Genomic DNA, 25,882 nt, shown 5'->3' with positions numbered 1-25,882 from the left:
CCCTGATCTCAAAGACAAAGTTGGACTAGTTAGGGCATTGATTTAGACCATGAAATTATTTCCAGAGGCTTTTCCTCCAAAAGAGAAAAACCCACCTACTTAAAATAACCCCCCTTTAATAGACTCGCTGTAATAAAGGGCTTGATTTTATGATACTTGCCTTATATATACTCAGAATGAATTCGGACCAACCAAATACCCATCCTTCTGAGAAAGTATAGTAATGACCCCCTATATGTTCATGCATTTAAGTCACAGCCTTTTAATTTGGTCTTGAAAAAAAAAACCCAAATTCTTTGAAGGTTACAGTGGTCCTCATTTTTCCCTTTTATAATTATCCAAAGTATCTCCCTAAGGTTCTTTGATTCAACGAGAAGTCCACTGCTAAGGAGGGGGAAAAATCATCAGCCCTGTAATCATTTTTAAAACTAGAAAATTATTAAAAGATATTTAAGAGTCAATCATAGCAAATGCAGGATCCAGTCTTTAGGCAAGGGAGCTGGAAGTTCAGCAGACACAGGTCCTGCTGTTTCTGCCTGATGCTGGTTAACCACGTCTGCCATGCAGGGTACCTGCCGCAGTTCGCGTCCTCTGAGCGGAAAATAGTTTGTGTGAGCAGACTACACTGTCTCAACAATTAATTAAAAGGACTATTGCTGCAGATAGACATCTGGAACAACTCGGAAATCAAATTAGAGCATGAGACCTCAGGGTCTTCTGTGCTATAGAAGACAGAGCCCCCTGACATCACTTCTTCTGCAGGGAATTTGGTTTTTTGTGCCCTTAATGTAGACATTATAACAGGGTGGGTTTATAGTAGGATGAAAGAACTTTTAAAGTATTACTGAGAGGAAACCACAAAAAAGTGGTCCAGGGAATGATGAGTTTGGGAGACTTCTCCAAATAACTTCTTCTTTTCTCCAGCTTTGCTCAGACATGCTTTTCTGACGACTGACTCAAACGTGCAGAGGTTCTTGCTGCTTTTCACAGGATGCTCTTCCTCTCTCAACAACATTCTCATCACTACAGCACTGGGACAGCTATAATTATGAGATGAACTAGACGGAGCTAATATTAAATAATAATTAAATAATGGGGTGGGAGGGGAGCTCAGTGGCAGGGTATTTGCCAAGCATGTGAGAGGGCCTGATTCAAGCCTCAGCACCAAAAAATAAAACTAGTAATATTAACTTCTGAGACATGAAAACAGAGTTCATGGATGTGCATGATAAGTTTGTGCTACAAGGCCAAAACCCAAAGTATTGCAGTCATCATGGTCCACGTTACAATCTTGCTTGTAGGTTGTGGCTACCAGGTCACATCTCCTGCTCAAATCAGCCAGATTAGATGATAACAGCACTGGATTGTGCTAAAAAGATGGTAAGAACTAAGACATTGGGGACCGGAAAACAAACAGGCGGGTGTTCAGCTGTGGTTTATGTCACACCTCTTCCTATCTTCAATCTTGGCTGATAAATGACAATGGAAAATAATTAGAAATGACATATTGATATAGGAAGGTATTTTTAAATTTAAAAAAGTTGGTGATACAGCAATTTGATATGCTACCTTTTATATAAAGAGGCACACACACACATAGACCTACTTATATGTAAAATGATCTTAACATAGTCTCCAAATGATCTCTGCCTTGGTTACTTTTCTCTGGCCTCTGAGACACAATACCTAACACCCAGAATTAAGGAAGAAAAGGTTTACTGAGCTCACAGTCTGTGGAGGTTTCAGTCCACACTTGGCTGGCTCTGAAGTAGGGTGGTACATGGCAGAGAGCAACCATTCATGAGCCCCATGACTGCATGAGGTTTTGGAGGAACATCCAGACACAAACGATAACATTCCACCCCTGGCCCCTCAAAGACTCATGTACATCCCTTTATGTAAAAGACATTTTAGTCCAATTCTAAGAGTTGCTAACAGTTTCAGCATTGCTGAGAAGTCCAAGTCCCAAGTCTCCTCCTAGATGCAAGGCAAACTCTTAGCTGTGAGTCCCTGTACAAATGAAAAGTTAAACACTTCCAACATTCAATGGCATAAAATAAACATTAACATTCCAAAAGGTACAAACAGGACCATACAAAGCATTGGGACCAAAGCAAGTCCAACATTCAGCAGGGTAAACATTAAGTCCTGTAATTCCACATCCAGCATCTGAAGCAACTTGTGGCACGTAGTGAGCTCCAAAGGGCTTGAGCGACTCCACCCCTATGGCATTTCCAGTGGTTATAGCTCCCAGGGCTTCTCTCTTGGGCCCACTTTGCCCCCTCCTTACAGCTTTCCTCAGACAATCCACGTTGCTGGCTTTTCCAAACTTCTGAGGTCTCCACTGCACTTTTCACTTCGCACTCACAGCTTCACATACTGTCCTCTCAGGGGCACACTGCCTGGCCTTCCAGGCCTTCTGAAATTGAGGTAGAAGCCTTTTTAACTTCAGAACTCTTGCATTTTTTATGCACGTAAAACTAGTGCCACATGGATGATGCCAAGGTCTGCTGCCACTTGGAGCAATAGCCAAGCTTTCCCCTCTCTTAGCCATAGGGGTCAAATGCCTGGATTTCTGGGCACTCTGAATCCAATTCTGAGAAGCAAATTCTCTATGCTGCCGCTGTTCTGGAACATGGTGCTCTGCAGCTTTCTTCTCAAAGCAGTCTTTCACCTTTAGTTTTGAGGCTGCAAAGGGTAGAGACTTGCTGCTTCTTGTGATATCCTCAGGCCATCTTTTCAATTTTCTTGTTCCTTCTCAGCAATGGAGATCTCCTCAGCCTTATCTTTGCAGTCCACAGATTTGCAGGACCTTCCTTTCTGGCCAAACTCACAACATTTTAAATCATCCTGCTGGGTTCTTTGCTCTTGATTCTCAACATAAATCTGGCTAAAAGCCCCCAACAATAGCCATGCCACTTCCAGAACATTCGAGTGCCTTGAAATTTCTTCTGCCAGATTAATCAGTCCATTGCCCTTAATCTCAGTCTCAGGCAGTCTCTGGACACAAGCAAAATGCAGACAAACTTTCTGCCAAGCCTTAACATACATCGTCTAGAGTCCAACAACCAAGGCAGTCCTTCTTCCCAGCAGAACACCACCCCCCCATCCCGAGCTCAATCTTTACTGGCAGGATTTCTACTAGCCTTCTGGTGTTCCGATCTCTGACAGAATCTTTCATACAGAAGATCACTACTCTTTCAGGCGACATCTCCGAACCTTTCCAAACACTTCCCACAAACCATTTCCAGAGGCTCTTGGATCACATGGTCAGGTACAGTCACAGCAGTGACCCTACTCTTCTAGTACCAAATTCTGTCTTGGTTACTTTTCTCTTGTTGCTGAGACAAAAATACCTGACATCCAGAATTAAGGAAGGAAAGGTTTTTTTAGCTCACAGTCTGTGGAGGTTTCAGACCATACTTGGCTAGCTCTGAGGCAGGGTGGCACATGGCAGAGGACAACCTGTTCTCCGTTCTCCGCGGGCAGAAGACAGCAAAAGTAACAAGAGCAAAAGGGAGGAGGGGCCGCAAGCAGCCTCTTTGTCTCCCTTACATATGTAAACTATCCGCCCCAGGGCAGGTGTAGCACTCACACCCAAAATCCCAGCATTGGATCATGGATCAATCATAAACTCTTGGGACTGGGGATATAGCTCAGTGGCATAAGTGCCTGCCTGGCAAGTACAAGGTCGTGAGTTCAATCCCTGGTACCGCAAAAAAAAAAAAAAAAAAAAAATGATAAACTCTAAAAGCCCACCCCATGACTGCATGAGGCTTTGGGGGGACATCCAGACACAAACCATAGCAATCTTCTTCTCTGGAAAAGATTAAAGGCATCACATTACAGTGATACATGCATATCCATGTACATAAATGCATGATGCACAATGGCTAACCACTGGAAGGGGCCTGTAGACCCATCAGTGGGTGAATGGATTAAGAAAATATGGCAGATAGACACAATGAAGTACTACTCAGCCATAAAGAATGATGAATTAGAGTCATTTGTAGGAAAATGGATGCATTCTGAGACCACAATGTTAACTGAAACAAATCAAAGAAGGTTAAATACTATATTACATTATTTCTCTTATATGAGAAACCCAAAATACAAACAATTTAAAGAGAAAAATAAAAGATAGATGATAGGAAACAGACAGGTAGACTTTGTGGAGAGGAGAAGGGAATCTGGGGCTGGGGGGAATAAAAAGATCAAGATGTGATATGTATGTGTACTAATTCCCCACAGTGAACATGTTCACCATATATCACAAACGTATTTATAATAAAAAGAAAACACATCCATACAAAATTTTGTGCATGAATATTCATAGTAGTATTATTCATCATGGTCCCAAAAAAGTTTAATGAGGACACTTCCTGATCATCCTATACCCTTTACTTTCAGTGGTTCTTTACCAAGGATGTGAATTTCTCTTTTTGAAGTACTAACAGGAAATGTATGGCCTGTTTGCATGCAGCAGCCAAGGAGCAAAGGATGCAGGGTTCAGAGTGTGTGGTGCACAGATAATAAGGCAAGTCTGGGAGGGGAGACTGAGACTGAGTCCTGTAGGAAGACACTGAGCAGCAGCATACTGCATCAGCCCCCAGCTGTGGGACTGGGCCGTTTATGCACCAATTCCCACACATCCACCATCTACAATGATTAGATCCCATTGACAGCTGCTGGGGGAGAAGCATTATTGATTCCTACCACCTTGAGGCAGTGGGACTTGGTCTGTTGAAAGGGGCAAGAGTCCTCAGGCCTGAGATGCAAAGAGGTTAGAGACTGGCAGGGCACACAGAATCCCCAAGGGCCCCCCCATGGGTGTCTTCACATAGCACCATCCATGCCTTGGTGACTCTGGCAGATCCCCTTGAGACAGTCTCTGGGGTTCTTGTGCTATGAGTCTGATCAGGTGGGGTTTTGCCTGTGCTTCTATGGAACATCGTGGGAGGCTCTTAGAATGCAACAAAGCAAAGGGTTGGAAAAGAGGGTGAACACTGACCCTTAAACAGTGGCGACAAACCTGAACTCCATGTGCTGTCATTCACTTGTTCTGTCACATCACACTCTGTTATGATCTGACCTGGCTCTGAATCCTCTTCAACTTGAAATGTTTGGTTGATGCTTCCTGCCTGTCCAAATTAGCTCTTGACATGGCAACTTCTTCTCATGTCTTTATTAGAGGATGCAAATGGTTCAGTTAGACTGGGGCATGTTAATAATGTCTTCACTGGGTGTAGTGGTGCATGCCTAAAATCCCAGCTCTTGGGAGGCTGAGGCAGAAGGATTGTTGCAAGTTCAAGGCCAGCCTGGGCTACATAGTGTGTTCAGGATCCACCTAAACTACATAGTGAGATCGTGTCTCAAAAAAATTTTTTAAAGTCTTAAAAATGAATTTTCTTTCTAGGCTTTGGTGTGTATCCTTGAGGAATAGAGGGGAAAGTGGGTAAGGAAAAGCAAGTCTTCATATGAGTTTCTTGTGTTGCCATCACAAAGGACACCAAACTTGGCTTAAATAAACCAGTGCAGCATTATTGTCTCCCAGTATGGTAGTTCAGAAGCTCAAAGACATGTCTCACTGAACTAGAACCGAGGTGTCATTAGGACCTCATTCTTCTCTGCAAACTCCTGGGAAAATCATTTCCTCTCTTTTTCCAGCTCCCAGAGGCTGCCATAACCTTTGGCTTGTGGCCTCTCCTTCCATCCTCAAAGCCAGCCAACAGAGGGCCAGGTCCTTTTCACACCCCACAACTCTGACCTCTTCTTCTGTCCCTCCCCCACAACTCCTGGAACACTTTTTTTTTACATCGAGTTTGTATAACACTACACTGGGAAGGTCCCTATTTCTGGTAGCATAGCATATTTGCAAGTTCTAGGGATTAGGACTTGCCAATCTTTGGATGACCATTATTTCTACCTCCCACAGGTCCCTACAAATACTTTTATTAATGTCTTAACTTTTCCCAAAATGGATCCTGATTGTATGCCATCTCTGTTATTCTTTTTAATCTTTATAGTTTTTGGAACTCCAACATAGTCAGTCATGTATGACTCGTAGCTAATTTGGCCACATAAAATTCCATCAGATTTATTCCCCATTCAAGTTTTGATAATTTTTGAATCATAACTGTGGGCTTCCACAGGAACCAGTGTAATCAAAATTCTACCCCAAGAAGTTAGAAAGTAGGTAAAGAAGAAAATTTTATAGCAAATTCAATACTTCTGGAAAACAAAAGCTAAGAAATGTGAAGAATGCAACCTCCGGTCAGAGCTGGCCAGTGACAGAGCAGAGATTTGATTCCAAGTTTTCAGAGCTTTTTCTGTGGCATAGTATTGTCTCTGAACATCTTTTCTACCTAGAAAACAGTACTATTACGTACCTAATTCAGGTAAATATCCTGCATTTGATAGCCTTCCTGCATTTCTTCTTTCTTACAACAAAACTATGAATTTAATATAAATAGCCATGTACCCAACTAAATAACTGAATCTCCCAGACTTGGAGCAGGTGAGTGAGGACATGTGACCCATCTAGCATGGCTTGTATCTAGATGTCCCCCCAAAGCCTCATGCCCTAGGGTGGACTTTTTCAGAGGTGGCTGGATCTAGGATGTGTGATACTGGGATTAAGGATATGATGTTGGGATTAAGGATACCCAACCCTGAGTGTAGGTGACACTAATCAATAGGTTTACAGCCTCATAGAATATAAATGGACAGAAAGCAGTTGCCGCCGCTGCCGCTGCTGCTGCTGCTGCTACTGCTGCTGTCATTGCTTGCTGCTTGCTGCCTGCTGGCTGCCCTGCTTTGCCATGGGTTGTTTTTCTTCCTTGATTCCCCTCTGCCATGCCACCCTGCCTTGCAGCCAGCCAACTAGGCACTGAAATCTCTACAAACTGTGAGCCAAAATAAACCTTTCTTCCTTTAACTTTGGGTGTTGAGTATGTTGTCTCATCAATGAGAAAAGTAACTAAGACACCATCCAAGCCAATATATGACCCATTCTAGTCACTGAGATGTAAGTTAAAGTACATTAGGTCAGCTTCTAGGAAGGCCAATGTTTTCTTATATAAAGAAAAAAATTAAAGGAGCGAGCAGATTTTGTCCTTTTCCTGTCTGGAGCATGAATGTGATGCCTAAGGATGTTGTTGCTTTTAAAGCATGAGGACACCATGTGCCAAGGGTGGCAGAGCAGAAAGGGACAAGGACAAGTAGGTCTGTGACATTATGAGGCCACTGCACATGTCATGAGAAATCTATCAATAGACTTCTGGTGACATGAGAAAAAGAAACCCTTCCTTCCATTAGCCACCCCAGTAGGGTTCTGTTGATGGTGCTAAAAGCAATTTTAATTGATGAGGTCACATTCACAAAGACTGAGGTTGAAGGGTGAGTCTAATTATAGATGTTCCTCAACTTATGATGGCGTTAGGTTCCAATAAACCCTTGGTAAATTGAGAATATAAAGTCAAAAATACATTTTTTGCACTTACTAAACATCACAGCTTAGCAACACAGTACACTGTGTGGCATATGGGTGGTTTTCCCTCAGGACCTTGTGGTCAACTGGGAGCTGCAGCTGCTCAGCACCACCAGAGAAGATCGTAGCATTTCTGCTACCCAAGGAAAGCTTCCAAATTCAAAATTCAAAGTGCAGGGCTGGGAATTTAGCTCAGCGGCACAGTGCCTGCCTGGCGAGCACAAGGTCATGAGTTCGATTCCTGGTACCGGAGGGGGGGGGCGGGAAATTCAAAGTGTATTTTCTACTGAATGCATATTGCTTTTGCATCGCAGGAGAAGATCCCACCATATTCTGCTATCTCAGGAAAAGTTCAAAATTCAAGATGTAGGTATGGGTTCTATGAACGCATATTGTTTTATACTATTGTAAAGCTGGAAATTGTAAGTCAAACAATAGTAACCTCGGACAATCTGTATATGAATATATTTAATGAGGAAAGGGCAGGATGATAGTTCAAATTCTGCTTAATAACCATTCTAAGTCATTGTCTTTACAGGAGAATAACCCAACTTTCTGTTTCTCAGTCTACATACACACATGCATACAAAGTCAAACCAGGCATGGTAGCATATGCCTGTAATGCCAGCATTCAGGAAGCTGAGGCAGGAAGATCACTGTAAGTTCAAGGCCAGCTTGGGATCCATAGCAAGACCCTGTCTCAATACATATATACATATATACATACACATATACACACATATATACATACTCAATAGCTGATTCAGAGACTGAAACTATAATCAGGGCAGAATTTTTCTCCATTTCTCTGATCTGTCTTCCACAATATTAGTTTTAATTTATATCAGCCTATGTTGGTGTTGCTAGCAGCTCCAGACCTAGTGATTTTTACAATAGGGAATCTCAGGGGAAAAGGAAGAACACCCCTTTCTCACTGACTCTATGAGTCTCAGTGTGTTTCCTTAACCCTGCTTGGCTCCCATGCCCATTTTAGGACTAGTCACTAGGCCAGGGAATAAGATATTCCAATTGGCCAGGGTAGTCCCATGACCTGAATTCCAACGGTAGGATAAATTCAACTCATTCTGAAGCTCTTAGTTCTATGGTCTGATATGTCCTCCAAAACTCTCATGCTAAAACATAATAGACCAGAGCAGGGGACCTTGACAGACCAGCTGCTTAGGAGGCTGAGATAAAAGGCACCTTACGAGATGATTCAGTTATGAAGGCAGAGTCGTCATGGATGAGATTAATGCTTCTGCCACACGGGGCCACAGCATTTACCCTTTCCAGAGGATACAGAAAATGGTGCCATCTGGGAAGCAGAGAGCAGCCCTCACCAAACACTGAACCTGCCAGCACCTTGATCTTGGACTGGCCAGCTTTAAGGATGATAAGAAATGGATTTCTGTTATTTCACACATTTACCCAACCTGTGGCATATTGTTAGACAGCCCCAAGAGACTAAGCCAGATGGGACAGTGAATAGAGAGCCACCAGGAGGAAACAGATGTGCTATGGTGCTACAAACAGAAGAAAAGGTGCATGGGTGCTGGGCATCAAAAATAACAGCTGTCTGCTGTAACATGTATTAAAGAGAATTAGATAAGTATTATGGAAGCCCTGAAATAGAGGTTTCAGCTGGGAACCAAAGACAAGATAGTGGGTGCTGGTGTTGAGAAGGGAGATAGGAGACTCCAAATGAAGGAAGTAGCAAGAGCAAAGATGAGAGAGTGAGGGGACTGGGAGTGGTCAGAGGCCCCTCAGCAGGGTGTTTTCTGGTGTGACTAGCTGGTGATGTTGCCTGGAGGAGCTGGCAGCCAGGCTGGGCATTCGCCCCTCATCATTCAGTCCTGGGGAAGCACTGAAGGTTGCTGGCCAGATGCTGGCTGCAAAAAGCTGTGCCTTAGAAATGGGACTCTGGCATTCCTAGTGGGAGTGAGGTGGAGGCAGGGATCCTTTGGAAACTATTACCAAGTGTCCACGTGAGTGGTGCTGAGTCTCTGGGGCCCAGCTGCAGATGAGAATGGCAGAAGCAAGGGAACATGGAACAGCACAGAGAACAGGGGGGACAGACCTAGGTGACTGGGTGAACATGGGAGGGAAGGAGCTGGCCAAGAGCAACCGGAAGGGGTGGAATCGATGCCATTGTGCCAGTGCCTCTGTGTGTGTGTGTGTGTGAGAGAGAGAGAGAGAGAGTGTGTGTGTGTGTGAGAGAGAGAGAGAGAGAGAGAAAAAAAGAGAGAGGTTGGGGAAAATACTGTTTTCTTTGAAGAGTAGATGATAAGTTTTCATTTGGGGTCTGGAGTAGCAGTAGATGAATCAGTTAAAGATTGTAAAACTTCAGTATAAGAGTTGTATGTGTATGTGCATGTGTGTGTGTGTTACAGGGGATTGACGCCAGACCCTGAACTATACCCCCATCCCTTTTTTAAAATTTTTATTTTTTTATTTATTTGCAACAGGGTCTTGCTAAGGCTGGGCTTGACCTTGAAACCCTTGTGCCTCAACCTCCCAGAGTGCTGGGATTACAGGTACAAGTCACCATGCCCAGTTTAAGAGAATGTAGAGACTGGAAGATCTGGCCGCATTGCTCACACCTGTGTGTGGTGAGAACCACACTGCCCACTGCACCCTAAGTCTTCACGGACAGAAAGCTTGCATTTTTGTCTGTTTGCCTCCTTTACCATATCTTTTATCACTCAAAATATTTAATTATTTGATTAACATATCTTCCTTTTCTTTTATACGTTTTGAATTCCCAAGCTTTTTAAAAAATTCTCCCCAAAGCATAGGTTATGTTTTATGTTTCCTAAATCATATGATCTTTATTGTTTTATTTGTTACATAGAAACATTTGCTCCATCTAGAACTTCTTTTTGAAGACAGTAATCTATGTTCTAGGAAATAGCATCTTAGTCCAGTACCGTTGAGATCTTCATTGATTTTCCCACTAAATTAATTATCTCATTGGTCAGATACTAAGCTCCTGTATTTAATAGAATCTATTTCCATGTTCCTTATTTTTTTTTGGCTAAATTATCTGACTTACCTTGTGACTAAAGGCTGACAAAGCTTAAGTTACAGAATAAACATGAATCTGAAGTCTGTCTAGAGAACCCTTCCTAATGTCCTTAGAGGAAAGTAAGTTGAATGAAAGAGAATCAGGCACCTGTTAATTGTGTGAGGTGAGAAATAAAAGCAAGTTTAGAAGCACTGACTTTTGAATTCTTGGGAAATAACATAGGGTACTGACTGGTTTGCCATTGGATATGAAATCAGGCAAGGCAGCTGATCAACAATTAAACCAATAATTTGAAAGAAAAAACTCTCCGGCAGTGAGACAAGAGAAGGGATGCAAAAATCTTGGCCAGAAACACCAATACTGATAATGAGATCAAATTTGTCCCATCGGTGGAGCATCTTATAGCCTTCCTGTTGGGGGAGGAATCTGTCTCAGCTGTGAGTCCAAAAAGTGACCACACTCAGGAGATAGGAGAGTGGTCCAGGTCTTGGCTAGGGAAGCCCCATTTAGCTGCTTACAAAGGCCAGGTTCATACTGCAATTGCATCTTCCTCTTTAAGTCACAGCTAGACTCAAATTCAAGCTGGACTTTAAGCCAGAGCTAGGTCTCAAATTTTAGCAGGTACCAGAAGCACCTTCAGTTTGGATCTGGGAATATTTCCCAAAGTCCTGTCCAAACATTAAAGGCTTGGTCCCTAATTTGTGGTGATTGAGAAGTGGTAGGACATTGAAGAGGTGGGGCCTCTTCCTCTTTCATTTCCCAGCCATAAGTCAAGGTGTTTTGCTCTACTATGCACTCCAAACCATAATGTGTGACCTAGCCACAGGCCCAAAAGCAGTGGGGCAGAGGCAGTTGATCATGGAATAGAACCTTCAAAACTGTGAGCCAAAATAAAGTTTTGTTCTCTGTAAGGTTTGGCTATGTCAGATGTGTGTTACAGTAACAGAAAGCTGACTAACACAGATGTGTTAAAATATGGACAGCTAAACCCACCTCCAGAGGGTCAGACTCTACAAGTCTAGGGGATGGGCTGAGGATTTGCATTTCTAACAATATCTCAGGGGCTGTCAATGCCACTAGCCCAGGAGCCACACTCTGAGAACCACTGTCCCAGACCCAAACACCAAAATGACTAATAACATTGAGATAACTGAAACACCAGAAAATTGCAAATCATTCTGTCTGCCTAGGGAAGAATAGCAGGGGCAGTGGGGTAAGATGTAGCTGGATGGAAAGGAAAGCAACTCAGGGTTTCCGGAGGGAAGCAACCACACCAGTAAATGTGTACATGGAAAGGATCCTTTAATAGTGTCCCTTAATTTCTGGCTAGGCAGCTACTGATTGGAACAGCCAATAGCTGAGACAGAAGAGCAGGCTTGAGGAGTGACGGGAAGACAGAAAATTCAATCAGAGGAGGCAGTCAAGAACCTGCTAAGTTTTGGGTATGGATGAAGCATCTTCTTGTGCTTAAAAGCACCCGGATGTAGAGTTTGAAGTTCAAGGTACATTGCCTCCAGAACTGGGAGAGAATTTCTGTTATTTTAAGCCACGTAATGTGTAATACATTGTTATGTCAGCCTTAGGAAATGAATACATATGGAAAACTTGAACACTGTGTATTACCATATGCCATTTCAATATATCTGAAAGAAAGCTGCTTGATTCTTTGACTATAATGTCAGAGCTGCTTGATTCTTTGAATATAATTTCAATATGTATAAATTTTGAATGATTGAAAATGGTTTTAAATTTCTATCACCTACTCATGCAAAATTTTAAATCATGGTAACGAGAAAACATTTGAAGGGATCATCATTTCACCATCTTGAAAAGATCATTATTAAAGTCTTACTCAGAAACTACGTATACCCACAGTAGGCACTGAAGTTGACATAAAATTTGATATTCATGGGAGAAAGTTCAGGTTTCTCAGTTAAAAACTTGAAAAGATTTTCTTTGGAAGTTGTATAGGAATTTCATACTTAATGATTTCTCCAATGTTTTGTATTTTTAAAATAATTTTATACTATAAAAAGGGGTTTTCTACTAAATCTCCCCATACATAGGTGACTTCAAATCTGTATCCCCACGTGCTATAGCATCATTGCCATTCTTTCTATGTGCTCCACAATATAAAAAGTTGGAAAACCCTAGGAACATTAGAAAGTGTCAAAAATGATGCATTGAGCCAGGTGAGGGAGAGTCATGGGGACAGTGACCTTGGAGTGAGGGGGACCTGGTAGGGTTCAAATCAGGAAACCTCAGCAAAAGTGTTCCCCTGTATAAGGAGTGAGCTGCCATTTGTAAGCCACCTCTCCTTCACTTCCTCCAGGGAAATGCTCGTTTATATTCCCGAAGCCATCTCTCTGTTACTTCACCTATGCCTAAGTGACTTCATCATCAAACACGTGCAAATTCACTAGGAAAAAAGTTAAGGTCATAGTTTTATGGATTTTTACTATAGTATTCTTCACATTTGTAATGCCTAATAATGCTTATAGTAAGTAAATAACATCACCTTCTCCACAAAAGGACTACTGAAATGTCACTATGAGATGATCCCATGGAAATGTTGACATATCGTGGAGATGTTTTAAAACCCAGGTTTGGGTCCCTGAAGTAACACTGCATTTGTATATTTCCTAACTTTGAGCTTGATATGGCCTCGTTCCCTTGGAAAAGATTACTTGGCCTTCTAGTCTATACCAAAGGTGTTACACAGATACAGGGAACGAGGGAAGTAACTTTGAGACTGAGCCCACTGGGGTCCCCGACTCTCTCCCTGACCCTTTCTCTCTCCTTTGGCTTGCTCAGTGGCCCCCTTTTCTTCTTCCCTTGTGAGATGGAGCCCAGGCACACGGGGCCCCTGGTCTCTGGCACTGCATTGTACCTCAGCTCCTGTACTTCGCACATTATTCTACAGTTTCCTGGATTTTTTTTTCTCTTTCTTTGTCTTTTTGAGACAAGGTCACACTGTGCAGTTCAGGCTGGTCTTGAACTCACTTTGTAGCCCAGGCTGGCTTTGAACTTGCAACAATCCTCCTGCCTCAGCTTCCCCAGTGCAGGGATTACAGGCATGCACTACCATGCCCAGCTCAGTTTCCTGTTTTCACTGACTCCCAACTAGACCATGAGCTGATCCAGGCTTAGGGTGGTATCCTCTTTTAAAAACAAATTTTCATTAAGAAATAGGTCACACAAAGGTGTTACTATCATTGGTATATATCTTTTGGCTGGAGATGTAGCTCAGTGGTAGAGTGCTTACCTAGCAAGCTCAAGGCCTTGAGTTCAAACACTACTCCCTAGCACTGCAAATACAAAGCACTGGTATATACCATTGTTATGGTTTGTGTCTGGATGTCCCCAGAAGCCTCATGCAGTCATAGGTTCAGGCTTCTAGAATTTATGATTGATCCATGGTCCAGTGCTGGATTATGGGTGTGAGTGCTATACCCACCCTGGGGTGGGTAGCTTGCATACAGCATAAGGGAGGGAAAGAGGCTTGCTCTTCCCGCTGCCCTCTCTTTTGCTCTTGCTGCTTTTGCTGTTTTCTGCCGCCATAAACTGTTGCTCTCCGCCATGTGCCACTTTGCCTTGGAGCCAGCCGAGCATGGACTGAAACTTCCACAAACTGTGAGCTAATAAACCTTTCCTTCCTTAATTTTGGGTGTCAGGTATTTTGTCTCAGCAAAGAGAGAAAAGTAACCAAGACAACCTTTTAAAGAACAACAATGAAATGAATTACTTTTGAAGTTCACGAATTTCTTTGCCTCTTGCAGCACCAGAGGTAACAGCTTCCTTGAATGAGTTTTTCATTCCCCTCCTTTCTAACACATATACCTTTATAAGATGGAATTTACACATGAAATCATGGGAAACTTGCTTCTGACCTAGAAGTCAGCAGCTTTTCACCCAAGACCATGTTTTCAGATCCGTCCATAAGGAGGCTGTGGCTTGCTCCTGTCGACTTTTTTGTGGAATTCCATTGTATGACTCGCCACAGTTCATTTACTTTTTCTACTTGGATGAACATTTTGGTCAAGTCCAGGTTTATGCTGTTACAAACAGCATTGCTGGGAACATTTGGAGATCAGTGTGCTGGGCCATATGCAGAAGGCTTTCTCTTGCAAATATATCGAGAAGTGGGATTCGACTTTTCTTGATAGTGCCAAATTATCTCCCAACAGTGAAGCAACCCATACTCCAGCCAGCAGACCCCCAAATTCCTATTTTTTCATAGTCTTCTTGCACTTGCTATGCTCATGCCTCTCAATTTTGCCAATCTGATGGCTATAAAATGGGACTTATTGGTGTGTTCAAGGATGACAGCTTTCTCATGCCCCAAATTCCCAGCCCCTAGCAGAAGACTATGCACGTAGGAGCGCCTCACTAATCTTTTATTTGATGAATGAACAGCAAGAGTGCAATGTGACCAAAGTGTTTATAACTTAACCAAATCTCTCTTTAATCTTCAAACCTAGTTGCACAGCAGAATCACCTAGACATCCTTTTATTTTCATAATGTCATTTTATTACAGAAAAACCTCAAACATACAACAAAGTTGGATTTTTCAGTGAAAACCCATGTGTACCTACCACACTGAGATCCTACATTAACATTTTTCTATATATTTTTGTTAGATGTATTCTTTTTTAAAATATTTACTCCCCAGGATTAAGATTCTGATTCTGCACCTCTGGGATGGGGGAAAAGAATCTAGTTTTGTTTCTTTGTTTTTGTTTTTAAATTCCTCAGGTGATTTTGATGAACAGCTAGGCTTGGAAACCATTGCCTTAAGGAACTCACTGAAATAAATAAAGAAGACAGATTTGTAATTAGGCTAGCAGTGCTTTTTTTTTTTCAGGGAAAAAAGTTCTGCTGGGTGCCTAAAGCCATATTCTTAGACCACCAGCATTCCTAGGAAATGTGTCAGCCAGCGGTAGTTTGTGGAAGTGTGGACAGGTTCCTGGGAGATTGTGGGTTAGGTCCTCTCCACGCTGGATGCCAAGTAGGACTCAGCTCCCATCAGCCTTGACTCTTGCCTGGAAATACCACAGGCCCAAGAAATGGACTTATCCTTCAGATCTGAGCCAGTTTCTTTCAACATTTGTGTGCTTTTGTAGGCTGAATATACTCTCCTTCAAGATCATATGCTGCTGTCCTTAACCCCTGGCAACTCAGAACATGGAGCAGGGTCTCTAAAGAGGTCACTAGGTTAAAATGAGGTCATTAGGGTGGGCCCTGACCCTATATGACTTTTAAGAAGAGGAAATTTGAGGCCAATGCACATGGAGAGAAGACAGGAAAAGACCTCCATCTATAAGCCAAGGAAGGCCTCAGGAGAAGCCAACCCTGCTGACATTTCACTCTCTATCTTCTCTGACCCCACAAAACAGCTCTCTACCCAGGGCTACTAAGAGTTGGCCAGGGCAGGTAATCACTGTCCCCTGTGCTCTACCTACAGAGGCTGGTAGGACACAGAGACACATCCTTTCCAGGCTCTTGTTCTTGGGGGAGCAGCTCCCCAGCACAAGGAATGGGAAGCCCTGTACACATGGGGAGGTGTCTTCAGAGCCATGGGCAGGTCCTGCTCACCCTAGCTGAGTCGTCACCACAGCACAGGATAAGCAAAAGGCTGGGTGCGGGCACGTTCAGATTTTCCCCCAGGGCTCAAACTTTCCTTCCAAAATCTCACACCTATGCAGTCTTTGCTTTAAACAACCTCTTTGTCCAGAAACTAGAAATTAATTCTGGCTCATCCTTTCAAATTTTCAATCATGCAGTTCAAGCAAATGAAGTTCCCGTCTACATCTTTTCTCACCAATCTTTTTTTTTTTTGGTTTTTCTCCGGTACTGGGAACCGAACTCACGACCTTGCGCTTGCCAGGCAGGCGCTTTTGCCGCTGAGCTAAATCCCCAGCCCCCTCTCACCAATCTTAATCAAAACAAATGATGGCTGTTTAGTGGCAACAGTGACACTTGTGCAAAACAGGTGGTCCCCTTGCCTGTCACTAAATTTATTTATTATCTTTCTCCAGTCCTCTTTGGTACAATCCGAACCTCATGATAATCTTCCTGACCTACTTCACTGCAGTGGGCTAGTTCTGGCACCCATCCAACACCATCTCCACCACTAGACAAACCTGCCAGCCCTGCCCCCTCCAGTCTACCCCTCTCTTTGTGCTTCATTTCTTGGCACGTCCCTCACTCCCAAGGCCACCACTGCAGGTCTCCTACCCACAGGGCCCTAGCCACTGGATGCAGGAGGCTCAGCTGCTCATAACATGAGCATATACCTGCAGACTCGGGCACCTCAGATGCAGAAAGAGCAGCTTGAGCAAGTTCCATTTTTGAGGCGGGGGTTCCACGGGTATGTCTCTCTACTTGTTTCTTCTTGTTCTGCAATAATCACCCTATCTCTGAACATTACAAACACCCCCGCGTGTCCTCCTACTCCTCAGTAGCTGGGTCCCACTGAGCCTTCATTTCACGGTATTCCAGGTTCCACTCCCCTCGTCTCCAGGCTGTTCGCTTTGGTTTATCCAGCCACAGCACATCTGTTTGGCAATGCTGTTTTCCTTCTTTTTATTCTCGTTGTTTAAACACTTCCTTTGACTGTCTCAATACATCTTCTTGGAACCCAGTTGCTCATTTGCTCTAATTCCATGTTGCAGCAACAACGACCTTTTAAGCCTTTCTCACTTCTCCAGTCCTCCAAGCCCTAATTCTACAAGCTGGCTTGGCTTCCCCATCAGAGAGATAGGGGCATTCATTTTAGAACTAAAATCCTGCACTAAGCAAGATCACCTTTATAAAAACACTCGAGGGGCTGTCCAATCCAGAATCCTTAGTATGGTCAGTACGGTACAGTCACTGACAGACTGATTGCACAAATGTAGTGTTAAGCCTGAGGTGGAGAGTTTCTTCAGAGCCCTTGCTTACTCATTGGAAAGCCTTTGGATTGCTGGCAGTTGTGGGGGGAATGAATGGAAGTGCTTATGCACCCACTTGCAGTGGGAGCCAGGAAAAAGGGCAGCTTAAGAGGAAGACTGTGTGTGTACACTGAGAGTGGCTGGTATAAGGGTAACACCAGATCACATAGCAATAATATTCAGAAAGACAGACCCAGGAATCATTTTGTCCATCCACAGATTTGTTCATGTTTTCAGATTTGTCACAGAAAGTCTTTCTTTTGTCTTCTGCTCCAGTGCCTTCAAAATCTCCACTTGGTCCTGCCCTGAAATCTCCAATGTAGGAATTGTTTCTCTGGCTATGGCTCTGAAAGTTAACCAGCAAAAGTAGTCTAGTAGCCTCATCAGAAATTAACACAAGGATGCCAGTTGGCTTATAGTGTCTGGTCCCCTTGCCTGTCACTAACACCTCCATGCGAAATAGGTTATGAGACTGGGCAGGTCTGGAGCCAGTTTAGCAGGAAGGGATGAGGCATAAGCCACTTTGGAAGACTGATGCAGCCGTCTACAAGAGAGCCCACCCTGGCAGGAGGTCTCTGAAACACCAGAAGGTAACACAGACAAGAGCTGTCCCCCCACACCACCCCTTCCTGAAGGCATGTCCCTGGCTTGTTGATTTAACTTTTCCAGCATATGAGAGTGGAGAGAAGGGAAGTGTTGACATAATTTGCAAAGACTGATTTCAAAGGAAGGAAAAAGACAAGTTTCTTGGGGGAGGGAGCATTTCCAGTGCAGGGCCCCTTTTTTCCTAAACTTTTAGGCTCCAGGACCAAAGGTCTGCTTCTCCCTGCCTCACTGTTGTGCCCTTGCCCAGTTCAAAGAATTTACACTCAAACCAAGTGTTCACCATAATAAAGCCCTAAACTGAAATATGAATACATTCATCTGAATTAGTGGATCGTGTATATCAAAATGACTATAAAAACCAGGCAATTCTGCTTCCTGCTTGACATTCTCAAGGGAGGAGCTATGCCGAGGCTCATGAAACCTCTCATTGCCCAGGCCTCTTTCGAGGCTCTGTACTTTTTTATTTTAATTTTGAGTTCTTAACTCCTAAAGCTTTAACACTACTCCCATGTTCATCCTTGATGATCAGCCTTGGTCAGACTCCCAAGGAACACGGAGCCAAGTGCACTGGCATGGTGGTAGGAGTGTGTGGGGGGGTCTACTTAATTAGGAAAAGCCAAGTCCACAAACTCTATTGGAATTTCCCCACAAAACTGGCAGAGCTAGGGGCTGGGGATTTAGCTCAGCGGCACAGCACCTGCCTGGCAAGCGCGAGGTGGTGAGTTCAATTCCCGGTACCGGAAAAAAAAAACTGGCAGATGTAGCAACTTTATATTCAGGCCATTCAGATGCCCTTGGCTCAGCTGTTTCTCTCTGTGTGTCACTTTCATATTCTCTGTCACCTTTCTCTTTCACATCCTCCATCACCTCTTTGGAGAGGTGGTTACACCTTCCTCTTCTTCACTGTTCACACTTGTGGATGAATGGGATCATTTGATAGACACCAAAAGATAAGGGGAAACGTTTCCAGGTTGTTGTTTGGGGGAGGGGGTATCTTTTCTTCTTTTTTAAAAAATGACTCTTAGGATCCATGCTCAGTTGATCTCTCCCTCTCCCCTTCCCCTCCCCCCAGTCTCTCTGTCTCTCTGTCTCTGAAGTCAGTTGATATGAAACACGTTTCTGGACCAGCATAGTTCACAGGTCTACCCAGCATTCCAATGTTTAATTACTTAATGTGTCTCAAGTGCAAGCATTCTGGAAACTCAAATGACTCTATTAAAGAATGGTATATCATCTTGGGGGAAGGGGAATAAACTAACGCCTAGGATTAGTATTATTTAATAGCACATGGGCTTGGGCATGCCCCACACAACTCTAAGCACACTATCAGCCCAGAAGGAGGGGAGCAAAAGCTGGCTTTGGGGGTTGGGGGTGTGGCTCAGTGGTAGAGCACATGCAAAGGCCTAGGTTGAGGAGTGTGGGAGGCTGGCTTTGTTGAAGACCTGCTAGTTAACTTAGCTTCGGTTCATTTTATCACCCTACCCATTTTCCTGTATCTGTAGTCCATCTTTTTTTTTTTCTTCCATAATGAGGTCCATTTAAACAGCACCCCTAAGCTGTGTGTGTGAAACTGTCTACACAGCAGTGGGTCTTCCCTTGAACAGGATGTTCCCATTTAGAGCCAAAATGTTCTCCCCAGGACCCACCAGCACCTCTAGCCCCATCACCCAACCTTGCCTAGTATGGGAAGGCAGCGTGGGTGGGAGCATTTGGGTGGTATACCCCCAAAACCACAGTAATTGGAAGGGAAAGGAAGCAAATATCAATTAGGGATTCCTCAGCCAGCTACCAATCTTTCCAAAGGACTCCACCTTGGTCTCTTCAGAAGTAGCGGCTTCCCAGGGACCTCCAATGGAACCGAAACGACTCACATCTCGTAGTGCTGAACATTTCCCCAGGAAGCCTAGGGTTATCTACCCAGCTCCTGGCCTCCCTGTGGGCCTGTCAACTGCCAGCTTCCCAGTGCTTCCGTGGGAATGCGGCAGACAGGGGCTTAGAAAACCGAGGCCATGAAAGGTGGAGTTCTTCGGCAGCACTCGCGGCGCCCCCCCCCCCTTTCCCCGGAATTGCAGAGGATGCTAAGCGCGCTTCCTTGCTCTCTCAGCACCCCTCCCCCTGGGATTCTGGCAAGAGGGCCAAATATTAGCAAATAATGGAGGGGGGCGCAAGGTGGGGCAGGCGAGGGGCGCCCAGGGACCCTCCGCAGACGGGGTGGCGGAGGCGGATGGGGGGGCTCGCCGGGGCTCGCAGGCCAGGCGCCCCCCGGGAAGGCGGGGAGGGCGCGCCTGTTTACCCAGGAGGGCTGTGCTGATAGCACGCTCCTCGAGTTTACTTTGCTTTCCTGGAGTTTATTGTAAAGGGGTAAAGTTTTCGGGTCCGTCACGTGACCCTGACAGGTCCGGCCTATGGCGCGGCGGACCACCCACGCCGAGGGCCACGGAGCGGCTTAATAGCAACAGCCTTGGGATTGTGCGTCCGCGCCGCGCTCGCCGAGAGACTCGCGGCCCGCGTCGGGGTTCTTACCCTTTCCGCTGCTTTTGTAAAGACGGAGGAGGAGGAAGAGAAGACGAAGAGCAAGACCGAGAAAAAGACGACGACAGGAAAGACAAAGAGACCCGCGGCGGCCCGGCCAGGGGGAGACCGAAAAGGCCGGGAGAAGACGGAGAAGCGTTGGACGAGCAAAAAAGGGCTGGATGTGAACTCCAAGCCCAGGTCCGCGCCCTCGGCACCGCGCTCCGGGCAGGGGCTGACGGCCGGCGATGGTGAGTGCGCCCCGGCCCCGCGCGCCGTGCGCCCTGGTCCCCGCGCGCCGTGCGCCCCGGGCGCGGACGGAGGAGCTCGCTGGAGCGCCGGGCGGCGAGGCGGGCCGGGGAACGGCTCCGGGGGGAGTTCCCACGGAGGGGGTGGCCTGGGATCCCATTTTCACGCTTGAGAGGGTCGCCGCCTCGGCTTCCGCTCCCCAGCCCGGTGGTGGCCCCTGGCTCGCGAGTGGAGGCAGAGCTGGCGATCGCGGAGCTGGTGTGGAGAGTGACAGCGCCGGGGGCGGGCGGGCGGGGGGCTCCGGGAGCGCGCGCGCGCGGACGCGGGTCCTCTCCTCCGGAGGGCGCGGGCGCACGCCTTCGCACCCACGCCAGGGCTCCAGGAGCCCCGCGGAAACACCTGGCTGATTAGGACGCCTGGGGCTGGAGAGAGGCACTTTACAAAAACCCGGTGCCCCTACACCCATCTCCCGCCGCCGCTGTTGGGAAACAGGACCACAGGGGCGCTCTGCACAAGGGACCGCGGCAGAGGAGAGGTGTGTTGACCCCTTAAGCCCACGGTTGGGGCGCTCCGGTGCCTGCTCCCCATTAGAGGTGGGCGGGTAGCCCAGTGCAGGGAACGCGAAGTGTTGCCTCGGGGGAGCCCGAAGGTGGGTCCGACTGACCCAGACCCTTATGGACCTGGGCCCAACACTGGAACACAGGACCTCCAGAGACTGTCTCTGAGACATATTCTGGGTCGTAGCACATTTAAATTCGGGTTTAAAATGATGCCCAGTGTATGGCTGAACAGCAAGTCCTAAGTTTTCTGATCTCAGGTTTCATCGCCCTAAAAATCCTATGGGTTGTTGTGTATGGGAGACACCCAAAGACCTCTGTTTTCCTGGACCTGGGAGAGAAGACTGTCTTCCTCCCTTTTACCCTCCTTCCTCCTTGAGAAGGAGAAATACAAAAGAACTAGACATAAATAATAAAGACCCACAATGGGTGGCTCTAAATATTTAATAATTGGATCACTGAGGTCTTGAACTATTACAATAGTCCTTTTTCCGCATTCTGTGTGTGTTCGTGGTTTTTTTTTTTTTTTTTTTTTCTTTTTTGGCTCCAGTAGTTCAACATGCAATTAATTGCCTCCACAAAGAAAGACAATGCTTTTTGGTGTCATCCTTTGTTGTTGTAACTTATTATTTCTGGGTGGTACCTCAGGATAAATTGTTGCCTCAGGTGCATTGTGTCCCCATCTTGTAAAACAAGGGGCTTTCAGTTGTAAGTTTGTGTGTGTTCCAGTGGTCACCCAGTGTCCTTGCACCAGGCTGTAAAACGCCTTCGAGTCCATGATCTTTGTAAATTAAAATGTTGACTCAAGGTGGCCACCAATAGGCCCCAGCATCTTAATACGCCCATTCTCAGTTTAGGGTATTAGCTTCATTTCAAACTCACTGTGAGAGGTGTATCTAATTTCTGGTTATAATCTAGTCATAATCTGACAAGCTATTTGAACAGGAGCTAGCATCATTTGGAATTATTTTGTGAAAAGACAAAGGTTATTACAAATTGTCAGCTTTCTACAGATAGAAAAATTTATAGGGTGAATCAGTATAAAGTATTTGTCCTCTCTCTCTCTCTCTCTCTCTCTCTCTCTCTCTCTGTCTCTCTCACACACACACCTTTTATTTTCCCCAGCCTCTGCCACAGTGTATAATGCCCTATTGAGACATGTAGGCGTGATGTGTAAACCGGATTAGCAGTATGAAAGAAAGACACACAATAAGCTGGAATTGTTTTACTTCCCTTTCATTTCTCATGCCTATATCTCTAATAAATTTGTTGCTCCAGCAGTGGGTCAAAGGGATCATGTTGCTCAGCTGCTTTTTCATGCAGGACCCAATGGCAGAGATCACTGAAATGAATGGTGTGCCTTCTGCCAGATGCAAAGCTTGATACAGATATGTTAGGCAAATAGAGATGAGGCGAGGGAGATGAGGAGAAATTGTTCATAGTCTGGGTCTTTCAAGAATACATCTCTATCCATTGAAGTCATGTGGCTGAGAAGATAGAGAAGGGGAGGGAATCAATACGAGGGTCAATGTGATGTTTTCTTTCAAGTTTATTGAAGGCTCTGAACATTCTCTGCAATTGGTGGCATTCTTAGCAAGAGAATGCCAATAGCTTTTGGCATAGGAAAGTCTAATTCTCCTTTTAAACCTGTATGTAAACCTGGAGTAATCAATGGAGAGATTTCTGGGACCTTCTCAGGGTGTCTCCCCTCTGCCACCTTCTCCACTCGCAGCTCACTGTGAGCTCCAAAAATGTCAGTGCTCTGGGTTTATGCTGTAGACCTCTCATTTACTCCTTTGTGGAGTTGGGAGCAGCTTCCCATTAAAGGAGATCAGGGGTAATTAGCAGCATTATTTTGACAAGTTGGCTAGAGCCATTCCCCGTTCCTCCAGCCTGGGGAGGTAGGGGGGTTGGGGGATAAGGGCAGGAAACTGAAGGTGGAAGGCAAAAGAGAGGGGGGATCAGGCCCGGTGCTTTTATATTTTGTGGCTGCTGAGTCTTTTTCCCCCTCCTCCCTGAAACCTTTAGACTCATTTTCTACCATCACCTTTTAAGTAGATAAAAAAACTGCCAATGAAAACATAATAAAGCATTCTTAGGGACCCAAGAAAATGTGGCTGATGGCACACTGGCTTAAGGAGAGTCGAGACTTTTATCCAAGGTACCTACTCTGAACTGTTTAGGCCCCAGCCCACCACTCACATCTTGTATACTTGGCTCCTCATCCATAAACAGAATAGTACATCAAATCCTCATTCATCTCTCCATCCTACTCTCCCAACAAGAATACTGTAGGATTTAATGTCATGCTGGCAATTCTTTGGATTTCTGGAAGAGAGTATTAAACTCACTCAACAAAATTATAAATGGCCGAGGGTCAAATTGCCGGAATATATTTACCCCTTTATACAAATACCCTCTGCAGAAATTAGCTAAATTACATTGGATTTTAAAGATTCATTTGGTTTGATCTGGGAAACCAGTGAAAAGTTAAATCTCACTGTGGTTTTTCATAACTGCACCAAGTCTGGCTCCCATAGTAGCTTATCATTGGAACAGCCCAACACCAAGGGCAGATGTTTTATTTCAGTGTCATCATTTGGATAATCTGATGTCATTTTTGAGATGTGTGTGGCATGGCCATGGCTATTTGAAACATTGGGACAGAGAAGGGAGGAGCTGTGAGGGAATCCAGAGAGTTGAAGGAATCTGTTTTGAAAGCTCAACTCTAGTAAGAAGTGTTGGATCATGATGGTGAGAGAAGAAAAACGACAGCTTAGGCATTGAGATGAACTTTACTTGGAAAGAGAAATGGACCCCTCAGCTCTTGCTCCACAGAGGCTAGCAACTCCTGCTGGTTGATAAAGCCCTAATCTCTCACTTACTTGGTAACTCTCACCAGGGGAGCCACCAGGCAGAAAGGCCATTAAAGAGTCTGTTACCCGGCAGACACCTTAGCAGGCCTGGCTCCTCCAATCAGCATTCTCCCAGGTCTGTGGAATCCTGGTGGTTAGTTGGAAGTTAACAAACCCGGTGTGGTGCAGCAGTCCCTGCACAGGGCATGCATATTAAAGCCGACAATGCTTACAAATGTAAATAAGGGCAGATTGATTAGGAACAACATTATCGCTGGGAATGTCGCCTTCGCATGCATCAGCAATGAGGCAAATTGGGGGCAGCCTCAGCTCTGACCACCCAAGTCGAGCAGGCTTTTACACTGGCTCCTCTTCCCTTTCTTAAAACGTTACAGAAACAAGGCCAATTAGATCCTCAAAGTAATTCATCTCTGTGTATGAAAAAAGCAGACCACAGGGGAAGCGACGGGTAGGGGGTGGAGAGATTAAGATAGCGCTTGTTAGAGCGAGGCTGGGGATTGGGTCCTAGAACCAATTGGTAGAATTTACAGGCCGGAACCATTGTTTGAAATGCTGAAAAGTTAACCTATCAAACAGTGGGCGAGGGGGCGAGGGGCGCTGAAAACCTCGAGAATCAATGTTCAAAACGTTTAGGAATTAAGTCGAACTGAGGGAAAGGCCAGTGGAAAAGACTTTGCCAGTGAAGTGATGCACGAGTGGCAGCCGCCAGGACGAGAGGGGGTGCAGCTACGCACGATTAGAATTACGGGACCAGAGGGTACACAACTCTAATTCCGCCCCAGAATTTTATAATCCAAGTGGCTATAGGGAAACTGCTTAAGTAAAAGGTTGCGCCGGGGGCGCTAGTATTTTGCTCCAAAACGTTGTAAACAAGTCTGAAAAGACATAGCAACGCGTCTATGGCTACAAAGCTGACAGAACAAAAAGCCTCGAATATAAAAACAGGCTGAAATAAAATTAGAAGTGCCACCTCTAAGTCTCTTTTTAAAAAGCAATTTCCAACAGCAAGCACCAAGTAGCATGCCTCGAAAGATCCGCAGACCCATTTATGAAAGCTAACACAGCAAACCACTTTTCCTGCTTCATGCTGCTTATCAAACATACTAAAATAAAGCCCAGGATTTTACTCCAAGATTCAACTAGCTACGTGTCTCTGCGCTATTATTTATTAACGTAGGGCCGTTTTCCATTGCCTACTGCTTGCCTTCCCCTCCGGATTTCAGCAGCTCTTCCCAGAGCTGCTCACAAAATCACGTGTTCCTTGGGAGTTACGAGTTTTGAATTTCGGCGCTGGCCGGGTAGTCGGGTCCTCCTTCTGATCCAGTGAACACCCCCAAGCGCTCCTATCCTCTTTGTTCCTTTTTCCTCAGGACACCCTACCCCGCTGCGGGTACCGCACACGTTTTGCAGGCTCGGGATTTCAGGGAGCAAGGGCTCCCAGTGAAACCAGGAAGAGAAACGGGTAGAAGGAAAGTGGCGAGGCCGGACGAGGAGCGGGGAGACAGAGCAGGAAAGGAAAGCAGGGAACGAGGAAGGGGCGAGGAGGAAGCGGAGACTGAGGAGCCGCGGGAGGAAGGAAGGGGCGGGAGGGCCGGCGGCCGGGCCCCCCGCGGGAGCCGCGCGCACCGCCCCGGCG

The 25,882-nt window shown here is 45.4% G+C and overlaps 1 protein-coding gene and 1 long non-coding RNA gene across 2 annotated transcripts in view; one reads left to right on the top strand and one right to left on the bottom strand.

Moving 5' to 3' along the window:
• Nucleotides 1-21,224, top strand: part of LOC106148444 — an 87,162-nt gene extending 65,938 nt beyond the window's left edge. The window contains exons 2-3 of the mRNA XM_013513836.1: nucleotides 20,413-20,815; nucleotides 21,017-21,224. Of these exons, the coding sequence (XP_013369290.1) occupies nucleotides 20,413-20,815; nucleotides 21,017-21,224 (611 nt within the window). The remainder of the gene's footprint in view (nucleotides 1-20,412; nucleotides 20,816-21,016) is intronic.
• A 1,366-nt stretch (nucleotides 21,225-22,590) lies between these two features.
• Nucleotides 22,591-23,850, bottom strand: LOC106148498. Its single transcript, XR_001234013.1, has 2 exons — nucleotides 23,573-23,850; nucleotides 22,591-22,857 (listed from the first exon to the last, which is right to left on the bottom strand). It is a non-coding gene; the product is annotated as an uncharacterized LOC106148498 (long non-coding RNA).
• Nucleotides 23,851-25,882: the final 2,032 nt, after the last annotated feature.

Source organism: Chinchilla lanigera, unplaced genomic scaffold (genome assembly GCF_000276665.1).
Source record: "Chinchilla lanigera isolate Chin_1 unplaced genomic scaffold, ChiLan1.0 scaffold00021, whole genome shotgun sequence".
Lineage (NCBI taxonomy): Eukaryota > Metazoa > Chordata > Mammalia > Rodentia > Chinchillidae > Chinchilla > Chinchilla lanigera.
Note: the sequence above shows the minus strand (reverse complement) of the source record. Positions and strands in the feature narration are given on the sequence as shown.